Source organism: Scomber scombrus, chromosome 15 (genome assembly GCF_963691925.1).
Source record: "Scomber scombrus chromosome 15, fScoSco1.1, whole genome shotgun sequence".
NCBI lineage: Eukaryota > Metazoa > Chordata > Actinopteri > Scombriformes > Scombridae > Scomber > Scomber scombrus.
In genome coordinates this window covers 27,790,435-27,816,272 of record NC_084984.1, presented here as the reverse complement: position 1 = coordinate 27,816,272, position 25,838 = coordinate 27,790,435, and the positions used below count along the sequence as shown (strand labels likewise).

The 25,838-nt window shown below is 36.9% G+C and overlaps 2 protein-coding genes across 2 annotated transcripts; both read right to left on the bottom strand.

Annotated features, from left to right (window-relative positions):
* Nucleotides 1-1,430: 1,430 nt before the first annotated feature.
* Nucleotides 1,431-8,179, bottom strand: psmb7 (proteasome 20S subunit beta 7). The gene is made up of 8 exons (XM_062434392.1): nucleotides 8,104-8,179; nucleotides 6,574-6,667; nucleotides 5,677-5,774; nucleotides 5,348-5,488; nucleotides 4,877-4,992; nucleotides 3,515-3,573; nucleotides 3,274-3,425; nucleotides 1,431-1,653 (listed from the first exon to the last, which is right to left on the bottom strand). The coding sequence occupies exons 1-8, from the start codon at nucleotides 8,163-8,165 to the stop codon at nucleotides 1,542-1,544; spliced, it is 834 nt and encodes a 277-aa protein (XP_062290376.1). The 5' UTR covers nucleotides 8,166-8,179; the 3' UTR covers nucleotides 1,431-1,541.
* A 6,851-nt stretch (nucleotides 8,180-15,030) lies between these two features.
* LOC133995100 (nuclear receptor subfamily 5 group A member 2-like) lies at nucleotides 15,031-21,882 on the bottom strand. The gene is made up of 6 exons (XM_062434391.1): nucleotides 21,781-21,882; nucleotides 21,459-21,600; nucleotides 19,376-20,016; nucleotides 16,656-16,775; nucleotides 15,908-16,055; nucleotides 15,031-15,369 (listed from the first exon to the last, which is right to left on the bottom strand). Exons 1-6 carry the CDS (start codon nucleotides 21,880-21,882, stop codon nucleotides 15,116-15,118), a joined length of 1,407 nt encoding a protein of 468 aa, XP_062290375.1. The 3' UTR covers nucleotides 15,031-15,115.
* Between the last annotated feature and the right edge of the window lie 3,956 nt (nucleotides 21,883-25,838).

The window sequence follows — 25,838 nt, the reverse complement described above, 5'->3', positions numbered from 1 at the left end:
TTGGCTGGACGACAATCTTGTAAAGGTCAGTAAACTAATTGATTTTTATCATCTTTACTGTGGTATCGTTCTGTTCCACCCACACAGCTAGAAGTTCTCATTGTGTAATAACGATCATAAAATGATAAGTATCCTGTCCATTACCGCCTTCAGAGCTACAGGAAGTCATCAGTCAAACTGTTTGGCAGCAGCACAATTTCACCAATGATAAAGAATCTGAGATTAAGATCCATTATCTCCAGATTTCAGTGATGACTAATTTTGAGACAGATGTTTGTGTTTCAGCCTCTGACTGTCTCAGGTCTGTATAAAATGTTGATTTTAAACGGTTGACTGAGTTCTAACAAGATGTAGTGGTTTATATGTAAATATCAGTTATGAGTCATATGATGGAAAACTTTTATCACTCCTTCCAGGCTTAAAAATATAAACCCAAGCTCCTCTGATCTGTCAGCATGGTTGTGTACATGTGAGTAGTTTGACTGATACACTGTAACCCTTCCATACTGTTCATATTCTACACCATTGCACTATGAAGAATGTTTAGGTTTTACACTAAAAACATCTCCTATCACACAATATCATGTCCTATTTGACCTAAGACATGAAAATATAACATAGCAATAATGATGTAAATGTATTTTATAACTTTATGGAAGTGTGGGGTTTATTGTATAACCATTAGAGCCATCAGTCTTCACTGCTACATCATAAAAAGAAATCCTCATAACTACTATCTTATTAAAACTATCAACTATTCATTTCACTAAAACACATGTCAATAGATACAGAGATAATCTGACCCAGAACATCCTCAATGGACAAACACTTGTAGCACCTATATAAAAGTATAACATTTGAATACATTTTTATTTTGGTGCATTTTGGACCACTTCAGTCATCAAATTTCAGAGTATTTCAGAGGTGTTTTTACAGCTGTTAAATGTCAAAATGGGTCAAATTTGACCTGAACAGTATGTAAGGGTTAAGAGTCAAGAGTCCTTCTGGACACTGTTAAAATCAGTTTCAGTAATAATAAATAGACTTCTCTGCTTGCTGGGTTTAGGGCTGCACAGATAAAGTTAAAAAACACAGGAAACTGCAGGTCTGGATCATGAGGCTGGTTTGAAGATTTGCAAGTCAAAATGTTTCCAAAAGAGAATATGCTTATTGATTATTTAAATCTTGGTATGGAACAAACAGCTGATATGATAATACATTTATAGAATGAACTGGGATCAGGTTTGGAAATGTGAAAAGCTCTATGTGAGATTGTATGTGTGACTTGGTGCAGGTAGAGTGAAGTTAATATCAGGACATTCTCTGCTGGATGTGCAGATTATGGGTATGTTGGTGGTGTAGTGATGAAGATGTGTTCCATGATGTTCCAGATGTGTTGTTGTATCACAAATAAATGTGTTGAGTCAAACTACTTTCATGAACAAAAAGGTGAACTTTTATTGTAAACCATGGAAAAACATGCCTTCTTTGTTAGGAATAGTGAGGGGTGGTCATGTCAACAAATACAATGTACAAGTATTTTAGGAGGTATCCATCGTCTGTACGCTCTCCTCCATCACGTCCAGGTTGAGCGGGGTCACCAGCTTTGTCAGCACACCGGTGGTTCCTCTTTTATATTTGTAGTCACCAGTTCTGGATCAGAGAGAAGAACAATGATTAGATTCACTTTAACTCATCAGTTACATTAAACAAGTCTTTTGCTTGTTTAATGTGGTTAAACACTCCATCAGCACAGCAGCTCACTTCACACTACTATCCAACTGAGACAGCCATGCAACATTAGTGAAGTCAAAATGAGCAAGCCAAGAAAATCCAGACACAAGTTGTTAGTTCTAAATAAGAAAAGAGTGAGAGACGGCGGCTGTGAAACTAACAACACTCTCATCTGTACTCACTGCTGTGATGCTTCAAGCTCATAAACTCTTCATGCAGAACAAGCAACAAGACAACAAGTCAGCCACCAGTTCATCAAGTGATGGGAGTCATTAACAACATGCTCTGTAATGATGCACTGTGCAGGTACATCACATGTCAGCTGATTGTCATAACGTCATATACATGATACAAATATTCCACAAAGTATAAAGATTTGATTTTGTATGTTGGTTGATTTTTGTCCTACAGTGCTTGCTGCAGTTATGTGGGGGCTCTCTTCACATCAACTGTCAGCTGATTCAACCTGAGATGACACTTTTCAGTTCCAGATCAGCTGATCACAAGTTGTATCAGTGTTCAGAACGTACATGGTGAATGAGTTGTAATACTACAGTTCACCATGGCAACAGGTGCTTCCATTAAAATACAATGGAGCTTTATATAAAAGTGTGTGGACTATGCATGTAAAACTTTTTATTTTATTTTATTTTATTTTTTTAAATGTAGCAGTGAAAGAGTGGAGAAAATATCCAGTATAGTTTTCTGTTGTAGTTTTGTTTAGATGAATGGATTAGTTGTTTGGTGTATAACATGACAGAAAATAACAAAAAATAGTCATCACAGTTTCCTAAAGTGACATCTTTGGGATGGGCGTGTTGTTTTGCCCCAAACCCCCAAAACATTCAGCTCACAGTGATTATCAAACTGGAGGAGCTGGACTGTCATTTCTGCTTGAAAAACGAGTAACAATGAATCACTGATCAATACTGATGAGAAAATGCTGGAATTTTAATGCACATTATTATTATTATTATTATACTATTTTGAAAACACTTGTTCAGGTGTAATCAGACAGGAGGCAACAACTGAAGATGAAATACAAAAGATGGTTCAAACAGATCAGACCTGCTATTGTTAACTCAGTCAGACAGGTTTAATGAACTGTGGTTGGAAAGTTGTCCAGATTCAGACTGTGAGTATATTTTACATATTAATATTGGCACAAACTGATTGACAGGACATACAGTCACTGACACGCTGTTAAAACATCAAGACTGTTTTCAAATGTGCATCAGCTTCATGATGAATGAGAGGGTTTAAAGTTCCGGAACATTTCCATCATTATGAATGTGATGTCTCTACACATGAATGATGTTTGAAGCTGCTACAGGAGGGACAAACTGAGCCAGAGTTAAAGTCATGTCTGTTTGTGGAAGTGAAATCTCAAGAGTTCTTACAGTTCTCACTTTCGAACCAGTGATGTTAAGATGAATCCCCAAAATGTCAAATTAAAGCAAGAAAATAAAGGAATGATACAAAGAGAGGAGATATAATGGGGATGAATTGAGACGACAGATAAACTGGTGCAGTTCTCACCTGACCCCCTTCTTGTTGGCCTCATCATGGGGCCTGATGTAGTCCACCTTGCCCTTGGTGATGACACACAGGTCGATGTTGCTGCCGGAGCCCAGGTCGTTGAAGATACCTGCAGCGATGGCATCACGCACCAGCTTCTTGGCGTCATCCTCCTGTCAGAGACACATTAACATCATGATGAACCAGTCAGAGCACAGGTGTGAGCTTTAATGTATTCCATATGAGCAGCAGGTGGACTCACCTCCATGTCAGGCTTGTAGCGGTCCTCAAACACAGCCATGGCAGCCAGAGAGCCAGAGCCTTTTATAGAAGAGACACACAGCTGCATTATTACATCATCACACAAGTTCAAGTTCATTTATTGTCAGTCCACCTATTTATATATACACAAATACATGTAGAGGAACCAAATTGCGTTAAATTGCTATCAGTGCAGGAGCTAAAAATATTACAAAATGATATGAAAATAATTCTAATGATTTAAAATACCATGTTGTATAGGGGTGTTTGTAGGGGGCTGACATTTATCATTCTTATTGCCTGTGGACTTCATGACTGTTCTCTAAGACTATATTCATGTGATTCTATAGGCACAACATCAGAATTATGTTATAACATAAGCATGATTTATGAATTGGTAATGCATAATTCAAATCATGTTGTGTTTCCTTGATAGGAACCTAAAGTTCAATCATAGATTCAATCATTTGTAACAGTGAAAACATGCAGAGGAGGTGAGTGTGGAGTCTGCTGCACCAACAAGGTTGAACAGACTGAATGAAGCCTGAGAGGAGAAGGCCAGCAGTGTGAAAGCACTCACTGCTGCTTGTTGAGCTTATATATGTGAGAGTGCATGTTAATAACTGAACATGGCTCAGATAAGACTCATCACAGGACCCTAACCCTAACCCTGTTTACAGGGACTTTACTGGGAACATCAAACTGACACTGAGGATTATGAAAAAGTGTGGCTGACAAATCCCTCACACATCTGCAGCTTTTATAATAATAACTTATAGAAATGTAAAAAGGAATGTGAACTCGGCTCACTGAAATTAAACTGCTCTGTACTCCATCAAAGATCTTTTGTGAAGAAAGAGTCTCCACTCTGTAACACCACAGTAATCGCCAGTATTTTGTAGTTCAACAACTCCAACATTAGAGTGAGACATCTTCTCTCCAGCTAACTGTATCATGTTCATTTCAGGAGTCACTTTCTCCTCATTAAACTTTAATACATATATCAATATTTTAGCAGTATTGAACCAGGACCTCCACTATTTGGATGAAGTGAAATATGTGTGCTAAATTGTTATTATGCATGTTATTTTAAAGTGGTACATATTTAATCAACAGTGCTGCTTTAATGTAATTATTTCATCATGTTTAGTGAGCATTTTGACTAAATAGGTTCTGTGTGATCTCACTTTCAGGTTAAAGTGTGAAGTGGAGTGTTTCACATAAATAAGATCAAATCAAAGTCTGCACATAGAGCTTGATCTTAATTATAACAGCTATTAACCAATCAGGATGTGCAATAGTGAGTGAAATATGAGAAGTGTGTAGAGGACAGTGGTGTGTGTTTATGTGTATAGAGACTGACCCATGGTGACGTAGGGCAGCTTGTCAGTGGAGCCGTGAGGGTAGATGCTGTACAAGTGGGGTCCGTTACAGTCCACTCCACCCAGGACCAGGGCAGCCCCGATGTAGCCCTGATACCTGAACACACACACACACTCAGTTCATATGTGATACTGTCTGAACACACACACACACGTTCATATGTGATACTGTCTGAACACACACACACGTTCATATGTGATACTGTCTGAACACACACACACACGTCCTTATGTGATACTGTCTGAACACACACACACGTTCATATGTGATACTGTCTGAACACACACACACGTTCATATGTGATACTGTCTGAACACACACACACGTTCATATGTAATACTGTCTGAACACACACACACACACACGTTCATATGTGATACTGTCTAACATTTTCAAACCAGCTATAAGAGGAAGTCTACAGCTCATACAGTGATGTATGTGAGCAGTTTACCTGAACAGCATCTGCTTGAGCATGCGGTTGGCAGTGGCAACGCGTGGCAGTCTGCCTGTAGAGAGGGCGTGCAGCTCCAGGTTGGAGGAGATGATCTGAGTGGTCATCTCTGTGTCTGCAGCTGTTCCTGCTCCACAACAGCTGCACAGAAACAACATGAGACAGCGGTCAACATCTGGAGTGAAACATCACATCAAGCTTGGATGTGATGTGTGTGGGATTAGAATATTCTAATTCAGCCTGTTTAGACTCCTGGAAAAAATGACACACACCATCACCATTCTTTTTTGTTGAGAGTTTGAAACAGTGTAGGAGAAGCTGTCACTTACTAAATGTTGGGGGAGATGTAGTGGATCTTGGAGCAGTTCTTGTCTGCCACCACCATGCCCTCAGTGGCTCTGGTGTCAGCTCCGAGGATCACGCCATCCTTCACAGGACACACAAAACATCAGTCAGATTCAGTAAATGTACATTTTTGATGAGTTCAGTTCAGAGTAAATCACTCTGCTTTTCTGACCACTACAAATGAAGAAGAATAATAAGAGACAGTAGGCACGTTTTGAAAGCTCCTCGTGTGTTTTAAAACAAATATACAGCAGGCAGATTTCCATCCTAAAGTAGCTCAAATTTTAACCAAATTTACAGAAAATTTAAAAAATTTTAAAAAAGCAAATGAGTGTGACTGTTAGGAATTGACCAGCTGCTGGCACTCATTTTCCTGAATGTCCAATTAACCCACCACTAATATGCCACTGCACATGCTGTAGAGCAGTGTTCCTCAAATACAAATCTTAAAGGTCCACAAAAAATGTTTTCAATGAGTCAAAGGTCCGTTTATAAGTTGGTCAAGCCACAACAAATCAATGTATCCACCACTAACCAACTTAATACAGTGGTGTATAGTAAAAAAATTGAATATATGACTCAACTATAAAATGTCCTTAGAGAGAGAGAGAGAGAGAGAGCGAGAAAGAGAGAGAAAGAGAAAGAGAGAGAGAGAGAGAGAAAGAGAGAGACAGAGAGAGAGAATAGTATTTGAGCCTTGATGATGTAATTCATTCTAGCTTGGTATTAATCAGTGTAGTTTATCCTGTCTCTACATGTATGCTTTAACTGACTTTACATTTAAAAAACTAAACAGAATAAAGAACAGTATACAGTGAACAGAGTTTAATACATTTATACAGTGTAGCAGAATATTATATAATATATAATAATCCACTCACCTTGTAGACAACACCACAGATGGTGGTTCCTGTTTTACGAGCAGCAGGCATGGTGCAGCCCACCTTGTTAGCTTCACCCTCCAAATATGCATTTCTACACAAATCAATAAATTACAATTAAAGACACTTTTACAAATATTGTGCAGTCAGACCATAAGTGTTGAAATCATTTTAATTGTTTTTTTTTTACTGACTCTTCTACATCTCTACTCTAATTAAACTCATCTTTGTTTAAACCAGTAGATTGTTTTGTACTATGTGTGATAAACATATGGAATAAATTCAACTAATCAGTCACATTAACAGGATTTTAATAAGCAGATGTATAGATGGTGATATTTCAATGCTTTTAAAGTCATTTAGACTATTAGTATATTTAAATCAATGAGCATATTGTTATTTTACCTATATTTGGCATTTGACCATTTATATAAATATATTAAATATTGTGTTTTTTTTAAACCAGGATTCTACAGCTTTAACAAGTTCAATTCAAGACATTTAAAGATGTTTTTAATAAAACATAGAATGCAGTTTCATCTGTTTCATGATCAAAATATGACAGATATAAATAAAAACAATTAAGAATAATTAAGTTTAAAATTATTTAGCATTAATAAAACAATGAATGAATGGATTCACGATTAACCAATTAAAAAAATAACTAAATCATTGAATGTCAGAGATCTGGAACAAGAACTGTCAATTTTAAAGCCAGATTTAGATTTAAAATCACATTCAAACATTTAATAACCAACATTACAATATATTGCATGTTAGAAAATACGTAAAGAGCTTTGTGAATTTAATTTAAGACGTTTAAATGCCTTCTGAGGCTTGTTTTCTTTTTTTTTTGGAAACCTAAATTAGTTCTTTTATAAAGACTTTTCGTACCTAACTTTAACGTATTTCAATAAGTATAAATAATGTAACAGAAGGAGACACTATCCAGTTATGTTTCATAATATTTAGATATTATATTATATTATATTTGTTGTACATTACTCTAAATAAAAACAAAGACCCTACACACTACAAATAATGACGCGACAAACTATTACATTTATATTCGATTTCTAATGTATAAAGTCTGCTCATACAATGCTTCCATACAGCGTTTTCTATACAGTTTATGGTAACGTTATTTATGAACTGTTCATATTAACGGGGCAGAGTATGACCGCGCCGCCGTGTCGCTTTCCTTACAAAAACTCAGTAAGACATAAAACATAGTGACGTAATGTGTTGTGGTATTAATAAACACAATTTAAACGACTGTTCTAAACATACACAGTCCCTAATGTTGATGAGTGGAAGTTGAGTTAACTTAAAAAGGTAATGCTAGCGTGTTGAAATGCCTGAGTCATTGTATGGAAGCCACTAGTCACTCTGCGTAAGCTAGCATCACTAGCAAAGCGCTAGCAATAGCCTTCATTTAAACACAACGTCTCCACTCGAACCGTAACATCTTATACAACTAAATGATAGAATTATTCTAGTGGAATTATTCACTCATTGGAAAACGCTTACCTCTTACAGTTTTCGAAACTGAAACCCCCGAACGGTGGCCGGCTCACTGTTAACGTCGCCATCTTGCTGAATATGTTTCCGGGAAGTGAAGGAAGCGGCTCAGTAGAGATGTTGCATTTAAGGACTCTTGGTAAAGCCGTACTTTATTGTTTCAAAGCTGAGGCAACGACTCAGCACATCTGCATGTTTTGTACTATAACAATAAAACAGAGCCCGAAAAAGCCTCGATAGACTCAGTTGGTCTGATACATTATACATATCTATACATTATATAATCAAGTTATTGACTTGACGCTTGTTATCTTTATCTTGTTTATCCTCTAAGTGTGAAATCAGTAGACAGTATTACTGTAGCAATGCCCTTTCAAACTGGAGCGCTCTCTGCTGGCTGCCGTGTCCCTACATCTCTATGTATTCTATTATAGGCCCACTCACCTCTAGATTATATCCACATATGACTCATTAATAAGAACATCTGCTGATACTTCAATTTGTGCTACTTTTAAAAGTATGAGGAATGGGAACAATGCTGCACACAGGCTAATATATGGGCCAGAAAGCCTTTTACTTGAAGAAAAAAAACGTTTTAAACATAAACAATTCAATACCTTTTTTATTGAATGTGAAAATAAAAAATAAAAAAGATATTACATAAAACTGTGACAAAAAGATGTCATGTAGCTCTGTTGTAGTGTGACAGATGAATAATAATCAGCAATAGGATATAAATTATATTAAAATGAAACTTTTCTTTACAGAGACACATTTTGTGCCATTTCCATCTCAACCACAGTGAACAGTGCTGTCCTGCACTAGGTTGCTTAGTTTTTAACTATAGTTTCAAATTATTCAAAGAACCTGTTGTCATATTGTTATGACCTGGCTCTTTGGTCACAACAAATAGGAGACATACCATGATGAATTTTAACAAAAGATGAATTAAATCAAATTGAATGAATTAACAAAGCACTGGGTGTGGATGTCAGTAGAGTCAGTGGTGTAAGGTGTGCATGCCAGCAGCCAACAGCCTGGTTCTATAACATGGTGCCAGGTGTTGTATTTGTATTGATGACCCACCTGCTGAACAAAGCAGACAGGTGAGTCACAGAAGCACGGGAAACAGCACATCACAATATACCTTCAATTGTTACTGAACCTGTACTAAGTAACATAACACAGAATAAGAATCACGTTATCATTCATAACTTTTCAGAGCTGTTAGCACCACGAACAAAAAGCCATTCACGTCTGTTATGTCGGGTAGATGTCCCAATATGTCAAAATGTGGACAAATAACACTCTGTGTGGACTGATTGTAAGCTGAACCAACCCTTCAATAGTACTGGATGTCCTTTAAAAGAACGTTTGTACTTATTATGGATGTATTGCTCTAGCCTTGAAGCACTGAGATCAATAAACCTTCTTTAATTAATAAGGACCACACCGACAACAAGATGTACTTAAATGATTTATTAAGAAAAAATGACTGATGAGCATAGTTCTTCCACTTGCTGACTGCGTTGTAGGGGAGGCTTCTAGGAAGTCCTCTGTAGCACCCGGGCAGCTTGGACCCCCTCAGGACGCTATGACAGAGAGGAAGAAACAGGAAGAGAGAAATAGGGTGGGGGGATGGGTGCAGAATACAAGAGCAAAAGGGGAGGAGAGGGCTAGGAAGTATTTATAAGAATGGACAGAGGTGGAGCAGTTGTGGTGTGGTTTTGCTACTGAAACTTCACTGAATGAGCTTCACTACAGTATATAAAGTTTAAAAAAAAAATAAAGCACAAAGAGGATGTCAAAGCAAAATGACGATTCATTTACAGTAAATGTAACAATTGCCAACACACATTTCTGTGTTTCAAAACTCTTCACACAGTTCTTTTTTTTTTCTTTTTTTTTTTTTACCAGATTCAGTTCTGCACAACAATTTTTCAATGTACATTTTACAGTTTTTACAAGATCAAGATAAGATAAACTTTATTGGGAAATTTGGGCTAACCACCCATGCTGCAAAAAAAATAAAATAAAAACAACCATAAAGGCCATAATATGCAATACAAAAGATAGTACATAATAAACACAATGCAAAAATATATTAAATGCAGAATAAATACATTTTTAAAAAATACGCACACACACACACACCATTACACCTACAGTCACAGTGCAAACACGCAGATTCTCAACAATAATTTTCCATGCAGTGTGAATGAGATGAAACTGTTGTTTTAATAGTTGACATACAGGAAATAATGGGAGTGAGAGAGGTGTGTGACCATAGACATATGTATGTCTATAGATGTGGAGGGCATATATATATATATATGTCTATAGACATATATATGGGTGAGCATGCAGTACGGGTCTTCTGGCCGGGATTCAAACCGGGGTCCACTGTGTATGTGGTATGCGCTCTAACCACTCGACCACCTGCGCACCCACAGTTGTTGTTTTGTACTGCACACACATATCAACATGCTTTTTTATGTAAACACCATGACCTCCCAGACGACGTTTAAAAAATGCAGCCGTTGTTGTAGTCGACAGAGGTTATCAATATGTGTGCTCCAGGTAAGTGAGTTATCAATAAAAAACTCCAAGATATTATATAGGAGTGGACCTGAGGCATGACATGGTTGTGGATGAACATAGCCCTGTGGCCATCAACTTCCTGAGGGTCACACCGCCTCTCTACCGTCTTGTTAGCATTCAGAACAAGGTGGTTGCTGTCGCACTAATTCGCAAACTTTGAATTTCCAAAAAGTAGTCTGATGGCTCGCAGCCCTTTTTCAATAAAGATAAAATTGCTGTGTCGTCTGAGAATTTAATGATGTCATTGTTTGGATAAAAAAAGTAGTATGTAAAAAAAAAAAAAAAAAAAAAAAGGGTTCATACATTTAACCCTCCTGTTGTCCTTGAGTCAAGGAAGGAAGGGAGGAAGATGGAAGGAAAGGAGGAAGGAAGGAAGGAAGAGAGGAAGAAGGAAGGAAAGGAGGAAGGAAGGGAGGAAGAAGGAAAGAAAGGAGGGAGGAAAGGAAAGGAGGAAGGAAAGGAAGGAAGGACAGAGGAAAAAAGGAAGGAATGAAGGTAGGAGGGAGGGATAAAAGAAGGAATGAGGGAGGGAGGGAGGAAGAAAGAAAAAGAGGAAGGGAGGAAGGAAGGAAAGAAGGACAGAGGAAAGAAGGAAAGAAGGGAGGAAGGTAGGGGGCTAGGAAGGAAAGGAATCAAGGAAGGAAGGAAGGAAGGAAGGAAGGAAGGAAGGAAGGAAGGAAGGAAGGAAGGAAGGAAGGAGGGAAGGAACGAAGGGAGGAAAGAAGGAACGGTCAAAACAGACAGGGTCAATTTTACCCGGCAGGACGACACAAAGGTTAAAGATGTGGTAAATGATTACATTAGTCTCATCAATGAAAACTGATCCACATTTTAGTCCGTGTTGACTTCTGTTGTGTTGCCCGTGTGAAGAGGTTTGAAACAGTGAACTCCGTATTGGGAAATACATGTCAGCAGTTGTAAAAACCCTGTCAACATTCAAATGTCTGTACGAAAGACATCAAATAATCCTCCAGGCATCTTCCCGTGCTACACGCCCTCCATATTTGTTTCTTCTTTCTTTCATGAGTTGTAACCATCAGTCTCAGTTAATGGTAGTACATATTAAACATCAGTATAGAGTGGATCTTCTGAGTTTTATGCTTATATTACACACTTTTAAATTTGGCAGATTTGTAAAGATATTATAAATACAACCATACAATACTTTGTGAAATAGAAATACTGATGAGATTAGTTTGATGTTACAATACTGTGAGCTGGCAAGCCACTTAGGGTTTTTACTAATACAGTACTTTTCCTCACCTGGCACAAATTCTTCATAAAAGTGATTAATGAATTCAATAAGGTGCTCAGTGATGTATGGCCCAATTAGGAGTTTATGCATTGTTATTTTTCTATTTCTTTTTTGATGTAGCAGAAAATAACACACTGCAAGATCATTTACTGTAATGTGTGTTATGTTGGGATTTTGAATTGTAAATCTAACACTTGACAATAAACAAGCATGTGGGTCAATGACGTATAAGGATTTGGAACAACTCAATTGTAGAATAATAAAAACAAGCATATCTAATGCAGTAGTTCAACCATTCAGAATGTTGTGTACCTGAAAATTCATATTACAATTTGAAATTAAGTGATTTTAGTTGTTTTTCAAGATTAATTGGCACTGGCCTTAAACAAAGTCATGTGGTGCGACCATGATTCATCTTGAAATAAATTAATTTACTTAACACGCTTCACATCTTTTTTTTTTTTACAAGTTTTCAGTAATATAAAGTGTTTGGAAACAAAGTATTTGCTTTTTTTTTTTTTTTTTTGTAAATGATGATCTTTTATTTATATAAGATATTTCAAGATGAATCATGGTCGCACCAAATGTCTTTTTTTTAATGCCAGTGCCAATTAATCTTGAAAAAAAAAACCTAAAATCACTTTCAAATTGTGATATGAATTGTCAGGTACACAACATTCTGAATGTTTGAACTACTACATTAGATATGCTTGTTTTTATTATTCTAAAATTGAGTTGTTGAAAATCCTTATACGTCATTGACCCACGTACAAGAAACAAAGATTAGAATTAAAGAATTAGAATTAAAGATGTGGTGATTGAATGCATTTTGTGTGAAAGCAATAAATAGGGATCCAAATGTCTCTCACATGTTAAGTCTTTCAGTGATTTCTGTTAGTATTGAGAAATGTGTGTTACCATCTGTTACAACTCTAAATTGACAAAACTACCATTGGCATTTTCTTGATGTATTATTGATGTATGAATTTTAAATGAGCTGCATTGATGCAACACACTTTGTAATTCTGAGTGCTATTACTGTATTTTCCAAAACTACTGATGATAAGAAATCTAACACACACAAGTATATTTTAACAGGATCTCTATATTACATTTTTTCAGTGAAGTATAAAACTATATTTTCACTTTCTGTAAAAAATTAACTGCACTGTTTCGTCCCATGCGGTTTGTGGGTCTGTAACATTGTGTTTTTAATCATGCTGCCTTGTTTTGTCCTTTAACAGGACGGATGCCAACTTGATGCCAGCTGGATGTCAAGGTTGAGTAGGAAATGTTCTCCGGTGAGGTGGACGAGATCAGATAGGGCGCCTCCACACAACAAGATGAGTGCATTATGTTGATTAAGCCCTTCATTAAAGCAGAGTGCATAAAACAGGTGGTTTAAGGTGTAATCGGTGGGATCTCAGTGGCTGATAACAAAGATTTAATGTCTGTAATGTCTTTAACCTCCAGGAAGTGTATCTGTTTTTTCATCATCATCGTCCACTACCTTCATGTTCCAATACATTATCTTGGACTAAATAACAACAGCAAGTATGGTGTATTATTATGATGTATTATAGGGATGTGTTGCAAAAGTCTCGTGTTTTGTGGCTAAATATTGCTTAAACTCTTTTATTCTAAACTTAATTCTAACCCACATCTGAAAGTTTAATAAAACACCACATAGGGGAGAGTGGGATAAATTGAGCCATCTTTTACTTACGCTGTCCTCTAGGCAAGGAAAAATGAAGCAGAAGTAAAATGAAAACATTTACCGTAATTTCAGAATGTTTCCTATCAATGGAAATTATAAGAATGCATCTATGAATATAACTGCTCAAAAAAGTGGTCATTTGGCTCAAACTACCCCACTCTCCCCTATGTCAGACTGGGTTATTAGAGGAACTTATACACCAAATATGTGATTTAATTTAATGATGGGTCCCTGACTTGGATTTGAATAATTCAATCATTATAAGCATCATATAATTACAATGAAGGAAGACAGATACAGAGGACACTGTCAATACCATAATGTCACACATTCCATATCTAACTTTTAAGCTACTTAAAGTGGCAACATTTTTATATTTCTGTGCCTTTCCACTTAAAAATATGTTTTTCTTTGTTCCTATAGTTGAATGTTTTAGCTTCACTGTGCAGTTTGACTCTGGGAAGCTAATCTGTTGACAGTGGGAAGTATTAAAAATCTAATTTTTGGTGGGCCTATAAGCATGATTTGTAATATTATAAATTCCAATTCTGCCCTCTGTCTGTATTTTCTGATTGTCTTACTATTTTTCTGTGTTCTGGATGTGTCCGGGTGTCAACCTTTGAGCAGTGGGTGTGTAACCCCCAGCCAGAGTAACGACCAGGTTACATCGCTGTCTCTGTCTCTCTCCTCTGCTGGAGGAGGAGGGGCCAACTTTGAATTCTGTGTGACTACAAACACCAACTAACAAATCCTGTATAGTATACCTTTAAAGCTTTTAACAAGATAATTTAACTTTTTGTGTAGGAAAACCACACATCAGACACACACACTGTTAGCAGTAGCTATATTCAAAGTAGAGTATTTTATGTACATCTTAAAGCGTGTCTGGAGGGGGTCGTTAACAATGCAGCAGCAGCAGCAGTAAGCAGCTGTTTTCAGCTCTGATAAAGCCACATTTAGCAGATAAAGAGCCAGATGTTTTTTTTACAGGAGTTGGTAAAGATAGGATATTAGACTTAAACTCATCAGGCGGACACAAACATGATACTGAATGAACACTAACCTGTCCTCTGTATGCTGGATGTGTAAGTAGGAGTTCCTTCTATGGTGATAATATGACAGTGTTGTGCTTACAACTTGTTTTGTTGCCCCACGTATCCAAAAAAGTCATAGTAACTTAAAAGGAGAATTTTAATGGGAAGCATCCTGCTACTAGTTTACATTTACATTTAACCTTTTCATACATGAGTTGAGTGAATAAAGAGGTGAGTATCTTTGAAGTAAAATTATTAGCTGAGCATCTTTGAAGTAAAATGTTTCTAAAGTCACATTTTAAAAAATGGTATATATTATTGCTAAAATGTGCTCTTAAAGCACAGAAAACACATTCATCACAACTTAATGTTTACATATAGTAACATGCAGACAATCACAGACCTGCCCAGTCTTCATGCCCAGCTGCGCTTGGCGTGGAGCATCTCAATGAGCAGGTTATTGCAGGGCACCTCACCACTCAGGTGTTTGCAGTACAGGTAATCTTCAGCGAGGGTGCTGAGCGAGCGTAATTCTGACAAAAACATCAGCAGATGAGAAAACCGTCCGAGGCTCTGAGAGGAGGTGCACAGTGTGTACTCCAGCAGAGCTCCTTCAGCCTGCTCCTGGACACTCTCTATGAATGGATGGTCTTCAAGCTGTTTCACATCTGCTCAGTGGGGGAAAGAGAAAGTAACAGCAAATGAAGAGTGAAGAACTGATGCTAAACTAAACTGTGGACTGTTGAACTGTAAATATTAGGCAAATGAATCAGATAAACAATGGCAGTGACAAAAGTCCACTGGGTGACACTGGCAATTGGTAATTTTGCCCCAGTAAAAGTTCCGGGAGATTGTCCTTCAGGGGGAGGTTTCTGCTTTGGAGACACGCGCCAACGGTCATGGCCTTAAAGTGACCCTAAAGTTCCTGCAGTGGAAACGGCTCTATGGACTGTTTCAACTCCAGGAACTTCAGCTAAAGAACTACATTTAGACCATGGTTCCTCTGGCTCAAATGCAGGTACAGTTCCATAAATGGTTCCTCTGCCTGAGAAAAGGTTCTTGCAATGGGAACAGGCCATAATTGCCCAGATATTTGCATTGTTAGTTAATGAGGAAGCAGCACACCCATGAAATAATTCAGTGATCAAATGTATGTTTTTAGCAAATATGAAGCTTTATAGATAAAAATCATCAGATGTTACTAACCTGGATTAAAGAGGAGGAGGAATTTAATGCAGGCAAACTCTTCACGGTCCACCTTTAGAATTGTGAGCCTTTCAACTAGCTCCTGTCCTCTCTGGACCAAGCTGGCCAAGGTGGGATTGGCATGAGAAGCTATGGCTGACAGCTCCAACTGAACCCAAGAAAACATGTATAGATATTAACAAATGTGTGGAGCTTACACTTGAGCGTGTAAGGCTTTGTTTGGTAACCTTAGGTGACCTTATCAGGAGCCCCCAGGGGCCTTAAGGCAAAAAGCACGAACCCCTCCAACATGATACATGACTTATACAGTTAACTTTTTATCTTTAATGTTGAGATCAAAGAGAAAAGTTGATTGAGGTACCGGTTTAAGTATATGAATAGACAAATTCAAGGATACATTTGACACTGCTTCATAGCTTATGGATCTATAAGAGTTCTCTGAACATCAAAGTCAATTTGGTTTCAGAGCAAAAAGTATAAATATCATATAGGTGTTGTGTGTAATACATGATATACCTAAAATTCTAGGATATGGCAGGAATTTGTTTAGAAGGATTGTATCATTCCCACCTCCTCTGGAGAGATTTTAGGGTTATGTGTTCCCTGAGGAGAGTAAGGTATTGTATATTGGGGTGTTAACAGAAGAAGTAGCATTAAAAAGATGTATCTCTGCAAAATTCTACCTGTTTCCTTGAAAAAGGCATTGAATAAAAAAAACTGGATTAAAACAGAATCAAAGATGTCTTACTTCCTGTCCAGTGATCAGGAGCACACTGTCCTCTTTGTAGTGTAGGACCTGTCTGGAGATGATGTCTAGGAGCAGCAGTTCACTCCAGCAGCTGTGAAGCAACTTCATCTGGTCGGTCACCTTAGAGAAGAAAGAGAGAAACATATTTATACATTCAAATACAAGTTTTTTTCAAGATCATCAGACTCTTTCACCAAATGTGAACAGTTGTCATTAAATGGAAATGCTTACAGTTTTATTGTAAACACTGCTAACACACATTTTCTCTATACTGAGTTTAATGTTACATTACAATACAATGTTTATTACAATATGTATCACTATATTTATCTATTTCACATTAACCAAGATCCCCTTACAACAAAACGAATGGTACTTCTTTATTGCATGGCTGGTGCTAACTTACAGTATATGTCACAGAAATGATTCAGACATTCGATAAGCTTTTTTTTTTTTCTTTTACATTTTTGCATCAATGATTTCAAGTGCACAAAATGAAATGAGTCATTCCATTAATGCAATACAAAACTATACATATTCACTATACATGCATGTGTATACTATATTATAAAGTGTAGGATATAGGTTATGCAATAACTACATATATAGAATACAACTCTGTCAGTCACAAGTTGTCATCACACCATGCAATACCCCTAGATAGACTCTTTTTTGCAGCAGGTGCCATCTAAAAAAACATTAGACACTAAATTGTAAAAATATAAATCTATACAAATGTAGAGTTGGGGATTTTCATGTGGAAGTCATTCAAAAATAGAAATATAAAATATTTCTATTTTTCACCAGTGATACTTAATATTGATGTTGTTCTGCACAATTCAAAATGATCCTTTTGTATAATATATAGATTTAGCATTGAAGAACTATTATAGTGTAATTATATATTATGTCAAAAATCGTAGTCAGTATTCAGTTGCTCTATTCAGCTGAATGTTGTTTTTTTTTCTGTCAGCAAAGTTTAATAACTGCTGTGTTTCAGTCACTTCAGTCATACTTGGCTGTATGTGTGATTCATCCTGTCAGCATGTGTTCATCACAGCCAGTACATCTCAGGTAGAAAACACAAGACAAACATTAGAGTGGCTGCTTCAGTGTGTGACACGTGGTATAAATGTGTGGGTGTGTGTTTATGTGTGTGTGTGCAAGTTTATGTCTGCTTTTTTATTTGTAGTTTAGAGAAAGTCTGCAGTTCTTGTTTTACACATGCATGTACAACCAAATGTATCATATTCCCCCCACCAGTAAAACTGGATGTGAATGAATGATTTTACCTTCCCTCTGCTTCCACTCATTGCGTTCAACTAGGCTAAACTGGAAAATCAAAATCAAAATTTAAAATAAGTCAGCTTTATAAATGTTTTCTAAAGAAGTGCATTCAATACCTGGTGAGAAACACTGAATATAAACAGAAACTCAAAAGAGTACCTTTAAAAGAGAAATACGGAACACTAACAACAAGCGTTTTAAACAGAGACTTGTCTCCCCTTGTCCCCTCTTCCCCAGACTCAAAGCTCAGGTTTTTTTTTAGGTTGGGTGGAATCTATCTCAGTTGATCTAGTTTGTTTGCTTGCTTCCAGCTGCAGCACACGCTGTGTCAATGTTTCATATCTGGCATGTTGGGGGTGTGGAAATGGCCGTGAACCTGATCTCATAGAAATGCATGAAATAACCACGACCTCTTAACACTGCATTACGTTGTGGTGGTACGTAATGGTTAAAATTACACATCAGCACAATGATCAGATTGAATGGGCAGTGAGCAGAATCACACAGGGCAAAACACTAGAATCCTCCTTTAACTGCATGGGGGGGAGTAACTAGTTCCATGTAACACGTGTTGCGTAATGTAATTACAAAATAAATGTAAATGTAATCTGTTACAGTTACTGAGAAAAAAAAGTGTCATTAAATGACAGTTACTGATGAAAATGTTGATGATTATAAAGGAGGTTACATCTGAAGTCACACCTTTAAGATTGTGCTGATGTTTTCATATTGAACATGTAACTGAATACATATATTGCTGTTTTTAATTCTTTGAAATCAATATTTTTTATATTTAGTAAATACATCATGACGTGGGCTTATTTGGAGCACACATGAGCTTAAATGTCACAGTACCAATTAAGCTCATGTCAGACTTTTGACTTCTTTGATCAAATATCTTTATTTTATATTCCAAAACCTACATGAACTAATGAATACATTTTACAATGAGAGATAAATGTTGCTTTATAAGAAATGATCTCTCTTATAAATCATGTCAGTATCCATGAAAAACAGCTGAACTTAGATTTTGGTGCTTAATGGGAACACTTACCCTAACAGCTGGAAACATTGGTTAGAACATTAGAAAAGTCATCACATGTAATAAGTTACATTACTTTGATTAAGTCACTGAAATAGTTACATTACTTATTACATTTTAAATAGAGTAACTAGTAATCTGTAACCTATTACATTTCCAAAGTAACCTTCACAACCCTGTTTAACTGTAAGCTGGTTGACTGATTCAGAGAAGTTGCAGCAGCTGGCACAGTAGGAGGGAATCAGTGGGAATGCTGAAACATGAACAGTTACATGTTGTATGTGATGTTAACAGGAAGTATGAACTATGAAAGTACATATCATGTGTTGTCAACCTAACTTGACCATGTGGACACAATCAATGAGACTGTTCTCAGTGTTTAGGATCTCACCTTCAGCTGTTTGAAGAAGATGGATCTGCGAGCCCACTCCACGATGGAGAACAGTGTCTGGTCAGCCATGAGGCACATCAAGCTGAAGGTGTTGAGGTTCTTGTGTTTCTCACAGCCGCTCTGCTCCTGCTGTAGGCGAGCACTAATCTTATTCCGCAGCTGTAGCTCATCTGTATCACAGCGCATAAACTCCATCACCAGCTGAGGCATCATGGGACCATGTGGAGAAAAAGGTCTCGAGTACACCTCATCTGAGTCCGTGTAGATTCCCGCGGCGGAGTCTGGTGAACTTGTACAGATGTTGGTGTGCTCTGACTTGACGGTCCAGTTTGAAAAGGTGGAGGAGGTGCACTGGTACTGGGTGGCGCCAGGTGAGTTGGAGGGCAGGAGTGTAAACAGTGATGGTATTTGGTAGCTGATGCAGTCATTCTGTGCTGTGGGTAGTGGGGTGGTGCTGAGGATGGGAAGAGGGTGGAGGCCGGCAGTATAGGTAGAGTCTCTCTGGTGGGCTGAGGAGACCAGAGGTGGACTGCTCTCCATTCTGAATCCGCCGGCTTGTATCAAAGCCTTTCTCTGCTGCTTGAGAGCTCGATCACGTTTGTACATGGGGCCAAACTTGTTTCGGCCTCCTCGCATGCGATCTGCACGGACAGCTGAAGAAAAATGTTTATTTGGAGGCCTCAAGCTGATGTATATACACAACACACACACACACACACACACACACACACACACACACACACACACACACAGACACACACACTTTTTTCTAGGTCTCTTGTAAATGCAATCTTGATCCCCCCAAAATCTGTGTATTCCTTCCCTTTTACCTGCCAGTACGACTCCAGCAAGTATTTTAATGGTACCCAGCGTATGAAACATGTCCACACTGTCATTTATAGGCTGAAATCTAAACCGACAGGGATCTTTACAGTGACTCTGAATTGACCTTGTTGGTGTGTTCATGTAGGAGAGACCAAGTAAAACATTATCTTTAAAGCTCCCTTTATTCAAGCATCTTTTAACTGAAGGAAACATGAAAATGAACCAGCCCTGACCTTTAAAACTCTATTTTTTGTCAACAAATATATTCTGATTGTAAAGCCAATACACTATCAATTTTCTTTCCTTTGAGAACATGAATTAACACTTAAAATCTAGCTTAAATTTAGTTAAGAGGCCAATTATTTCTGTTCATATGTTTCAACATTACAGTGTTTTTAGTACCAAAGTTCCTCTTTTTGTTACTATACTTCCACCACAGATCAACAGGGAAACACTAAGAGGGAATTTGATGGTAAAAAGACTGTAAATGTGTCAGATATCACTTGATATGACTAACTCACACTGATGAAGCTCAATAGAAGCTGATCATCTACTCTTAATGCTTTTTTTAAATGCATTTATGTATTTAGGCACTTGACTGTTGTATTAAGGCACACTTGGAAAATTGTGAACCCATCCTTTAAAGTTGTGGTTCTATCACACTGCATCTCAAAGCATGTCAGTCTTAGAGGTGTTTTCTCTATTTTCTCCCAAACCTTTCGTTTGACAACTAAATCTTGCAGCCTAAGTGAAACTTTGTTTTTTAAAGGTGCTATATAAATAAAGTTTATTATTATGATTGGACATGCAGTATGTTGAAATCAAATTAACTGACTTTAAGCGCGTTCACTTCTTCTTCTTCTTCTTCTTCTTCTTCTTCTTCTTCTTCTTCTTCTTCTTATTATTATTATTGTTATTATTATTATTATTATTATCATCATCATCATCATCATCATCATTATCGTTATCATTATTATTATTAGTAGTATATAAGAATTTAATGGAAAAACGTTAAACAGCGGGAAACCATCGAGGTCACCTCACCTCCATTAAACAGGCTCATTAGGATTATTATTACACACCTTTTCCTAATATTCAAATGTACAATTTTACAAAAAGCTAGTTACATCATAAGTTGGCAGCAAGCTTTAAAACATAACCATATTATAAGCAGCCAGAAGCAAGTTACAGTTATAGCCTATATATTTGTATGAGGTTGACTATAACCGGCAGTTGAACTCTTTATTTCCCTCCTTACCTTCCAGTCGCATGCCAACATGAAGACACTTTTGGAACCTGCAGAAGGGACACCGTTTCCTCTGAGTTTGATCAATTCTGCACTCCTGGTTTTCTGCACAGATATACTTCTTGTTGTTTTGAACCGTTCTTTTGAAAAAGCCCTGCGAGTGTTGAAAGAGAAGAAATAGGACTAGACACGTACGAGCTAATGCAGAAGTTCATAATAATAATAATAATAATAATAATAATAATAATAATAATAATAATAATAATAATAATAATATACGATCTTAGTGGGCAAAAGCAAGAGTCATTTAAGGGAAAACACAGTGTAGGCCTACCTTGCAGCTTTCGCAGGTCAGCAGACCGTAGTGATATCCAGAGACTTTATCTCCACAGACTGGACACAGCTCCTCCACATCAACATCATGTCTGTACTCCATTCTGGAAAAGGCAACATTACACGAGTTCTCTTCTCCAATCAACTAAAGGAAAAAATGAAAACTGAGGAATCCTTTAAAGTAAAGAAGTTGCACCAGACGCTGTGGAGCATCGGGACGTTTGCGTCAGTCTGAAAAGCAAAATCAAATCTGCTGGCGGGAAGTTCATCAAAAATCTATAATTAAATACGTGATGTCATTATAATAAACTGAATAATAAGAATCCGAAGAAGAAAAACAGAATTGTAGACTAGGTGACAAATAGAAAAGAAGCATATCATATGTCCTACCTGTTGAATCAGTGTTCAGCTTTTGTTGAATTCTGTAAATGTTGAGTATTCACTGAACTGAAATCACAGTTAGGATATGAGCTGAGGATTCGTGCAGCCACCTGTAGATGTGACGGGGAGCATCACTGCTCTCAGGTCATCATCCTGTGGAGGAGGGACAATCTGATCCTGCAGCTGTCCGAGGTCCTGATCATGGCCTCGTTTCCCAAAAAGACTAAGATGATGGTCAAATTCATAAAAGCAATGTGACTGAAGGCGCATTGAAACACGCGGGGGAGGCTGAGAACATACAGGATGAACCAAACACATCATGCTTTATTTAAGGATAAGAAAACAGAACTACACTTAAATGAATTCAACTAATGATTCATCAGCAACTTTACTTCCTTCAGCTGACTTCCATCGATGGACATGAATTGTAAAGACTAATCCACTCCTACATTAAGCTTTATTTACAACATGTACACTTGGTATTTGTCGTTTACATACTAACACTGAACACTCTCCTGCCTGTAGATGAGATGTCATTCAATCATTATTCAGTGTTAAAGTTTCATATCCATGTGAACAAACATCATGTATCGTATTTCAAGAAATAACAGGATTCAGACGGTAGGATATTGTCTTAAAGCCTAGTATTATAACATGTCTGATTGTATTTAAATAGAATCTAATGTTAGAGTACAGCATTCAATTAGCATATTAATCTAATACTCAGTTGGCTTAACTTCATTAGGCTACATTTTGAGTTTTATATTAGTTTAGTTTATATTATTATATATAAGTCTATGTTATTTAGATAGATACAACTCATTTCAGAGTTTAGAGTTCAGAGTTTTTCCAACAGAACACAGAAACAAGAAAACGACTGGAAACCCTCTTTTTTGGATTTTTATTGACTAAAACAAAATACAACTCATTAATTTGATTTTTAAGTATAGTTGATTTTTTTTTTCCCCCTCTCATTTTTGTCAATGCTGCATTAGTACCACCAGGGGGCCCTAAGCACTGAAGCGCATGTCCCCAAATAACTGTTATTTTAGTCTGATTGAATAAGTTGCTGCTGTTGGGTTAAAACCTTATGACTCTATCATTTAAGATACGGTAAAATAAGATAAGATAAGATATTCCTTTATTAGTCCCACAGTGGAGAAATGTACATGATTGCAACAGCAAATGGATCGCAAAAAATAGGAAGAGCATCAATAAAAAGAATAAAGCTGTAAAAAGACAATGGTGGTAAAAAAAATAAAATAAAAAAGGTGAAAAAAATATGACAGTACAATACTTAATACTTGTAAGATTTTGCTGCATGTACATGAGGTTCCCCTAAAATGTTCAAAGCTTTTAAGCTTGAACACAAGTGTCAGAAATGGCTCCAGAAGAGATGTTGGATCAGACCACACTCAGACTGTGATGCTCTGCAAACAGAAGCAAAGACATCATCAGGGGCGGACTGCACATCTGGAGCACCGGGACAATTCCTGGTGGCCTGATATTCATTCTGGCCTGACTTGAACAGTCAACTTCACCAGCAAGAATCTAGTGAGCAAGAATCAGTTGGATGCCCGGACCAATCAAATCCACGTAGCTATGTGGTGATGACGGGCAAACAGTACACTACAGTGGAAAGCGGTCGAGTGAGGTAGAGAGTGAATGAAGAGAGGGAGCGCTGACAGTAAGAAAGCCGGTGAATCAGATCAATAAAACGTTATTTTCTGATTGTTTCACGTTCAACAGCACAAACTCCTCCACACACCTCCACTCAACCCTGCAGCTCAGCCTCAAACCTCTGAATCTGAAACACCAGAGTGCTGTTTAAAAGCACAGCAGCAGCTTTATGCTGGTTTAGTTGGTTCAGTTTAAAAAGTCTTAATGAGAGATCTTCTTTATTTCCATCTGTACAATAAATCAACTCTGATCCTGATCCACTTCTAAGACATCTGGAAGTCTTTTATTGATCAGCAAAGACAGTTAGTTTAGTTATTTAAAGAAACACAATGTAGAAAAAGATATTTACTGAAAAATGTCAAAATCTAACAATGTTTTATATGTTCCTCAATAATAAACTAGTTGAACTTAGATATTCACTTCTGCTTTCTTTGTTTCAGAGCTAAAATATGGAAATTCGTTTTTTTAAATGATTTGTTTGCAACATTTATTAACTGGTAACATTTATTTCCTATGGATTCTTATTTCTCACTGGATTTGTAATATCAAATTAGAAGTGTGTTGTTCTATTTGTGTGATGTAGGATTCTTGCAATTTACTTTTATTTTATCGGCAATATGTTATAAATCATAATAATCTTTATCATAATATATATGATATCTGCATGAAAAGAGTGGCCTAGAATGGAGTCAAATTCCCGGCCTGAATTATTGTCCCAGTCCACCCCCGGACATCATCAATAAAGATTTATGGAAATAATTCTCTTTAGTATTGAATTGAAACTTGTCATGTTCATTTTTGTTAGTTTATACTAACTAACCAATACCACAGTGACACACCTTCATTTTCAGCCTATCATATTGCAGCTGTCTCTTTAAATATGTTTTCTCCCTCTCTGCTTCAGTTCACTGCTTCATTCATATATTCATACATTCATAAGCACGTTATCAAGCAGCTGAAGCTTGTTAAGGGCTTGATAACGAGTTAATTATTACAATCAGGTGTTTTAGAGTGAGGAGATACAGAATGCAGGGCAGTAGGGTTGGAGAACACTGCTCTACAGGGAGGACAAACAATGAGACACAGGTGGGAAACACATGAAAATAAAACAGGAAACATAAGACAAGGAACACTAGGAGAAACAAAATCTAACAGCCTGAGGCTTCTGGAGCCTAAAGCAGGATTTAATCTTTCACTCATCTGTATTTGTGCACAAACAAACTTAACGTTAGCTTGTCAAATATTGTGTAAAAAAGAAACTTTTACTGGATGTTGTTAAAACACAACGTGGAGGGCACAACATAAATACCTGTCCTCTACAAAGGCCTAAAAAAATATGCCTATAGTTTTGTTATTTTTAATAAAAACTAACAAAAATGTCTCAATGCAAGTGAGGACACACTGCTTTTATCCAACTACATCAAATGTTACTTTTATTAATAATAATAATAATAATAATAATAATAACAACAACACCACAACTTTTGAGTCTTTGCAAAAATAGGCTTTACTAAAAACACTTTTGATAAGCATCCAAACAAAACAAAAACATACTATTTTCTCTTGATTAATAATAATGAACCTTTACAATAGACTTGCAATGACATGTTGGCGTTTTACTGCTACTGTGTTAAATCCATATGTATTTTAATAAAAGACATTCGTTTTCTGAAGTTTAAAAAAAGAAGAAGCTGTTAAGACACCTCTAATGGGAGAGAAGAGGAACTCACAGCAGTTTTGGGAAGGTGCTGACCATGATGGAAGTTCCAACGTGATGGAAGGTAGTCACATATAACTAGTGTTATGAGAGGTGTAATCACATTGCATTTATCTGTAACGCAGTAACGTAAATGGTAAATGGGCTGTACTCATATATCAATCAATCAATCTTTATTTACATAGCACCAAACCACAACAAAATTCATCTCAAGGCACTTTACACATAGAGCAGGTCTAGACTGTACTCTTTAAATTAAATTAAAGAGACCCAACATTCCC

Excerpts from the sequence above, each read along its gene's own strand:
- LOC133995100 (XM_062434391.1), bottom strand. The coding sequence starts at position 21,882 with ATGGAGTACAGACATGATGTTGATGTGGAGGAGCTGTGTCCAGTCTGT. Across the intron at positions 20,017-21,458 it reads TGTTGGCATGCGACTGGAAG|ATCGCATGCGAGGAGGCCGA; the intron begins GTAAGGAGGGAA and ends CTGTCCGTGCAG. Across the intron at positions 16,776-19,375 it reads TCTTCTTCAAACAGCTGAAG|GTGACCGACCAGATGAAGTT; the intron begins GTGAGATCCTAA and ends TTCTTCTCTAAG.
- psmb7 (XM_062434392.1), bottom strand. The coding sequence starts at position 8,165 with ATGGCGACGTTAACAGTGAGCCGGCCACCGTTCGGGGGTTTCAGTTTC. Across the intron at positions 6,668-8,103 it reads AGTTTCGAAAACTGTAAGAG|AAATGCATATTTGGAGGGTG; the intron begins GTAAGCGTTTTC and ends TGATTTGTGTAG. Across the intron at positions 4,993-5,347 it reads CTCAAGCAGATGCTGTTCAG|GTATCAGGGCTACATCGGGG; the intron begins GTAAACTGCTCA and ends GTGTGTGTTCAG.